General features: G+C 56.0%; 1 protein-coding gene and 1 long non-coding RNA gene across 3 annotated transcripts; one reads left to right on the top strand and one right to left on the bottom strand.

Annotated features, from left to right (window-relative positions):
* The first annotated feature begins 673 nt into the window (after positions 1–673).
* Positions 674–6,041, top strand: LOC110477835 (aquaporin-2). Of its 2 annotated transcripts, XM_021543946.3 has the most exons (4): positions 674–1,039; positions 3,021–3,185; positions 3,897–3,977; positions 4,879–6,041. In XM_021543946.3, the coding sequence occupies exons 1-4, from the start codon at positions 674–676 to the stop codon at positions 5,092–5,094; spliced, it is 828 nt and encodes a 275-aa protein (XP_021399621.2). In that variant the 3' UTR covers positions 5,095–6,041. The 2 variants fall into 2 exon arrangements, with proteins under 2 accessions (XP_021399621.2, XP_085419118.1); XM_085562992.1 differs by lacking the exon at positions 4,879–6,041 and having other exon boundaries at positions 3,897–4,353.
* Positions 4,378–6,041, bottom strand: LOC146765026 (uncharacterized). Its single transcript, XR_014950414.1, has 2 exons — positions 5,767–6,041; positions 4,378–4,671 (listed from the first exon to the last, which is right to left on the bottom strand). It is a non-coding gene; the product is annotated as an uncharacterized LOC146765026 (long non-coding RNA).

Genomic DNA, 6,041 nt, shown 5'->3' with positions numbered 1-6,041 from the left:
TTGGGATTGATTCCCAATTTTCTGGGTAGGAAATCTGTGCCCAGGCTGTAAAATTCTGGTGCTATGAGCAGCTGAGCTGTAGTGAACCCCTTTTGTGCCTCCCTTGCACTCACTTTTCATGGAATCATGGAACATCCTTGGTTGGAAGGCACCCTCAAGGATCATTGAATCCAACTCCTGTCCCCGCACAGGACACCCCCAGGAATCCCTCCACGTTCCTGGATTTTTCTGGTTGTTAAATCACAGCCCACTGACTGATTTTCAGCACAACCTGAGCTCAGCTCCAGCTCTGCAGATCCCCCATTGCTTCCTGCCCTTTGCATGTTCCCAGCTGCAAGAGCAGCTCTGGGGATCGATCCCAGGTAAGGAAGCCCAGGAGAAAAGGAGCAGTCCTTGCCAGCACTGCTGGAGGCTGATCTGCGACCTCCCCAGGGCGGCGAGCGCCGCATTCCCCGGCTCTCATAGACGGGGCAGGATCTGATGTGCCCTCAGCTGGAACACAGAAGGAAAAAAGCATCATATTTCCCAGGACCATGATCCCATCCCCTTCAGCAGCTGATCCTGTGGCCCTCCCGCCTCCAGGTATATAAATGTTGTCCCGGGTGACCCTCAGGGACACAGCAGGAGGTGGGCACTGAGGACGCTGTGGGCAGGATCGTTCCCAGGAGCCTCCATGATGTGGGAACTGCGCTCCATCGCCTTCACCAGGGCCGTCCTTGCGGAATTCCTGGCCACTTTGGTCTTCGTCCTCTTCGGCCTCGGCTCTGCCCTGAACTGGCCCTCGGCGCCGGCCCCGAGCACCCTGCAGATCGCGCTGGCCTTCGGCTTGGCCATCGGGACGCTGGTGCAGGCCCTGGGCCACGTCAGCGGCGCCCACATCAACCCCGCCGTGACCCTGGGCTGCCTGCTGGGCTCGCAGCTCTCCCTGCTCCGCGCCCTCTTCTACGTGGCGGCGCAGCTGCTGGGCGGCGTGGTGGGCGCTGCCATCCTGCACGAGGTCACGCCGCCCGACGCCCGCGAGGGGCTGGCCCTCAACAAGGTCAGCCTGCGGCGCCGGGTGGGCTTGGCAGGCGGGGGGACACGGGCAGGGTCTTTGGGAACCCGAGGGGTGGGAGGAAGGGGCTTGTGGCCAGCCCCAGAAACCCCCTCAGCTGCCCCGAAACCTCCAGCTGGGGATCCCGGAATTCCCTAAAATTCCCACTGGGAATTTTCCTCAGACAACCGGGAGAGGCCCAAAATCGGGGGTATTCTGTGGGAATTTCATTCCAAATCCACCCAAAAAATCCCTAAAAACCCCCTCAGCTCCCCAAAATCTCCTGCCAGGGATCCCAGAATTCCCAAAATTCCTGAAAAATTCCCAGAATTCCAGGTGAGGAAGCCTCTGAATGCCACAGCTCAGTACCTGCTGGACCCTGCTGCTCCAACAGTGCTGCCAGGAGCAGGGATGAAGGCAGGACTCATCTTCCTCCTCTAGTTTTAGGGCTAAAATTTCCTGAGGTCCATCAGCTATTTCCCACTGAGCCACTTCTTCCACCTGGGAAATTTTTGCTCTTTTCATATTGGTGCCAAAAACATCTCCTGTGTTTGGGGCTAAAGCCAGAGGAAGGATCCATCTGGTCACAGACACACCCCTTGGAGTCACAACCATCTCATTTCTCATTTTTCCCCAGGACTGTACTCAGGGGACTTGGATTCTGGGGCTCCCAGGGGTTTAAGGAAGGAGACATCCAAAACACCACCTCTGCATTCCTCTGTCCCAGGCTCGTGCAATTTCCCCTCTGGTGGGGGTACATGCAGCCTTTCCCTGGCTCTGTTTTGGCCAAGCCACAGTTCCCAGGTTGCTGAAGTGGTGGGCAGAGGAGGGATTTGGGTCTACATCCCAGATTTTCATTAGATTCAGCTTGTTGCCTCCCACCGTGGAGGAATGATCGCACCAAATCCAGCTGGTTCATCCCAAAACCCAATACATGGATTCCCCAGAGCTTCACAAGGACCTCAGGCTGGTTTCAGACAAGGAAAAAAATAAAGCCAGGGAAGCTTAGGAAGCCATGGGGGATTCTCCAATGGTATCCTGGCCTCCAACACCCCCTTCCCCACAGGAGGGGGAAAAGGAATTGAAACCCAGGGATTCACTGTCCCACCCCAGCGGGGCACAGGCACCTGCCAGGATCAGCATCACCCAACCCCAAGGGAGCTGGGTTGGGAAGCAGCACATGGAAATCACCTTTCCCACAGCAGGGAGGCACTGCCAGGACTCAGCTGCGCTGCCAGAGTGATTAAGAGGGTTAAAAAGAGGGATTTGTGGTTTACTCTGAATGAAGCGATTTAGACTGGTAATGACTGAGGGTAATAAAAGCGGGAGGTTTAAGGGAGACTCAGACTGCTCAGCTTTGTTGGTTTACAGCTTAAACCACCCAAAAGTGGGAACCGGGGATTTTGAGCAGGCTTTTATCCCCTGTGAGCTGTTCATCGTGTGGCTGCCTGCACAGATTACCCCTGTAAAAAGGGAGGGGAATACTGGGCAGGAGAATGAGGAAGATCTGACTCTGGAGCTGGGGCAGGACCTTCCTGGGACCGCCAAGCAATGGGATTAGATTTGGGGGACACGGGGAAAGAAGGGACTGAGTTGGAGGAGAGGGGGTGCCACTAGGATCAGCCCCAGATCAGACCTGACAAATTCTCTGAGTCAAAAAAGTGTGCAAAGGGAATTTTTTTTTTTTCTCATGCAAAAATATTTATTTTCAATGTCTTCAAAATGCAACTTGTAAACTTTTCCAAAAGGCATTTCGAGTAGGAGGAAAAGAAAAAAAAAAAGAAAAATACAAAAAAATTACCAATAAAATATCCTGAGAGGTCAATCAAGCATTTCCCATTGAGCCACTTCTACCTGGGAAGTATTTTCTTATTGGTGCCAAAAATCTCCCGTCTCCTTTGGCTCCCCCTGATTTTGGATTCCTCCTCCATATTTCCCATCCACTCACAGAACTCAGCCTTGGAACATGTTTTTCCTCCCATTCCAGCTGCACAATGAGACCACGACGGGGCAGGCGGTGACGGTGGAGCTGTTCCTCACCTTCCAGCTGGTCCTGTGCGTCTTTGCTTCCACAGACGAGCGGCGTGAGGACAACCTGGGCTCCCCTGCCCTCTCCATTGGCCTCTCTGTGGCTGTGGGGCACCTCCTCGGGGTGAGTGGATAGGCCAAAACTTGGCATTTTTGGGGTTCTTTTTTGGTTTATGCCCCAAGTTGGTTTGGCTGCATCTCCAGGCTTGGCAGGGAATATGAAACCCGTGGTTTTCCAGTAGAGAGAGGGAAAAATCCCACCAAAGCCATGGGGGAGCTATGGCCTGAGCTCAGCCTTTATTTGGCATGAAAAACTTGATTTTCTGGACCCTGCCTCTCCTTGAGTCCCATGGGGAGTTCCAGGGATCTGTGGGATCTCTCCTGGAGCGAACAAGTTGGCCACTGGGGCTCTCAAGTGCGGGATAAGCCTGGGAAGTGTTTGGGATGGATGCTCGGGGGAATCCCACCTGCGTGACAGCCCAAAGCAGCCCCACTCCCAGTGCACGCGGGAAAGCGCTGCTGGTCTCACCACACCTTCCATCCTCAGCGCTCCACGAGCCCCTGCATCCATGGGACCCTTCCTCTCCTGTCCTCAGAGGCACGAGAGGGAATTTTCTGCAGGACTGGGAGCTCATCCCCACAGCTCCTGGGGCTGCAGCACAGCAACACCTCACAGTGCTGACTCAGGTGGTGGCAGCTCCTGGGATCCCTTTTCCCGGAACAGGAATGCTGAAGGGTGAAGCAGCAGCTCAGCTGTCACCCTAATGACACCCCAAATTTTTTACAAATGAGGCAAAAGGGCTTAAGCTGACAGCAGCCATGGTGTTCCCGGCAGATCCGCTACACCGGCTGCTCCATGAATCCCGCCAGGTCCTTCGCCCCTGCAGTCGTCGTTGGAGACTTCAGCGACCACTGGGTGAGAATTCGGCTCTGGGAGTTGTGTTGGATGAGTCCCCCAAACTGCCAATATTCCTTGAAACTCAGCAAGCCAGACAAATTCCAGGCATTTCCATGCCAGCTCCCAGCTGGAGGAGAGAAGGAGAGATTAGGAGAAAGAGGTGGGGCTGCTGGGTGTTTAATTGGCTTTTCCAAACTGGGAGCATTGCAACAGGATCAGGGTGTAAGGTCTGTTGACGTGACTTAGCACAGGGAACAAAAGCAATGGAGAGTGGAGCTGCTGCCAGTCCTGGGGAACTTTCCTGGTTCCTGGATCTAGGTACGCCTTTGGGAACAACCCCTGGCTCCCCAGGGAATGGTCATGGCTCTGAGCCTGCCGGAGCTCCAGGAGCATTTTGGCAGTGCTCTCAGGCACAGGGTGGGGTTGGTGGTGGCTTTCCTGAGCAGGGCCAGAAGCTGGATTTTGAGGATCCTTGTGGGTCCTTTCCAGCTCAGGAGATTCCATGATTTCATTGGTTTCATCTATAAAGAGCCTGGCTGGAGGCAGAAGGTGGTTCCTGATGTGTTCCAAGGTGTCTGGCCCAGGCAGTGCCTCCACCTCCTCCTCTTCCTGCTCCTCCTCCAACAGCAACCCATGAGTGGGTAGGAAAATGCTCCTCCAGATGATGCCACATCACTCAGCACGTTCACAATGGGCCTGTCGTTAATGCAGTCTGAGCAGAGGGGGAATGGTAGAAGAGGACGGTTTGGAATATCCCGGCAGTGGAGGGGAGCTCAGATCCCCAGCGATGGCCAAAGCAGAGCTGAGTTCGTGTTTTGTTCCCAGGAAGGAACCCAAGACCCTGGAATGCCCCTCGGAGATCCCAGTTCTTCCAAAGTCAGGCTGGGTTTTGCTCACCCCACTTTTCTCTCCTCTCCAGGTGTTCTGGGTAGGTCCCCTGATTGGGGCTGCAGCAGCTTCCATCCTCTACAACTACGTCCTGTTCCCGCAGGCCAAAACCTTCTCGGAGCGCTTGGCCATCCTCAAGGGCTGCGAGCCCGAGCAGGACTGGGCCGAGCGCGAGGCCCGGCGGCGCCAGTCCGTGGAGCTGCACTCTCCCCAGACCCTGCCCAGGGGGATGTCTGAGAAGGTGTAGCCAAACCTCTCCCTGGGCCGAGAGAGGAGCTGGAAACCTCTGGCATGGCTCCAGTGCTCGTCCAGAGGAGCATCTCACCCCTCTCCTCTGTCCCTTCGTTTCTCCTGGGGCACTGAAGTTGACTCCTCTCCCGGGGAGATGCTGTGCTGTCCCACCCACCTCCTGTCCCCAGCTCTGCCCATGCCCGGGGGGTTTCTGCTCTGGGGGACAGCCAGTAAATCCCGACCCCGCAGGAACAAGGGAGCTCCCCAGGATGCCCTCTTCCACGTCCCCCTCGCAGGACACGGAGCTTGGCTGAGGCTGCTCCCTCCCGGAGAGCTCCGAGGAGCCTGAGTGTTCATTACCCTGGGTGTGGAGGTTGCCACCCGATGCCTCATTGCTGCTGCGCTCTGCTCCCGTCTCGGGTCCCCGCTCGGCTCTTGGCTCACACGCAGGAGCAGGAGCAGGAGCACTGAGCCATGAGTGTCACACATGACAGGTTCTGCTGTGAAAGGGACCAAAGTGCCATTTCCCACCCGCCACGGGACACAGAGGTGCTCCCACAGGGGATTTCCCGGGAAGATGGGACTGGGAGCATGGCCATGAGTCCCTGCAGGCCCCACTGGGGTGCACTTGCAAATTGTCTCTCCTGTGAAACAGCAAACCCAGGTTACAGCCCAAACTTATACCCACCTTATTGTTGGGCCAGGGTTGTCCTGGTTGTCCTTCCTCTCTCTCCCCGGTTTTCCCTTCTTTCGTCTGGTCTTGTTCCCCTCAGATCCCCTTGACGCTCAGATCACCTGGAACACACAAAGGAAAGATTTCACACCCAGCGTGCTCCAGGTGTGAAGAATCAGAATCATGGAATAGGTTGGATGGAAGGGACCTCAGACCCCACCCAGTCCCACCCCTGCCGTGGGCAGGGACACCTCCCACTATCCCAGGCTGCTCCAAATCCCATCCGACTT

Source organism: Lonchura striata, chromosome 29 (genome assembly GCF_050655825.1).
Source record: "Lonchura striata isolate lonStrDom1 chromosome 29, ASM5065582v1, whole genome shotgun sequence".
In the NCBI taxonomy this organism is placed as follows: Eukaryota; Metazoa; Chordata; class Aves; order Passeriformes; family Estrildidae; genus Lonchura; species Lonchura striata.
The sequence above is the reverse complement of the archived record's forward strand: the minus strand, read 5'-3'. Positions and strand labels throughout refer to the sequence as shown.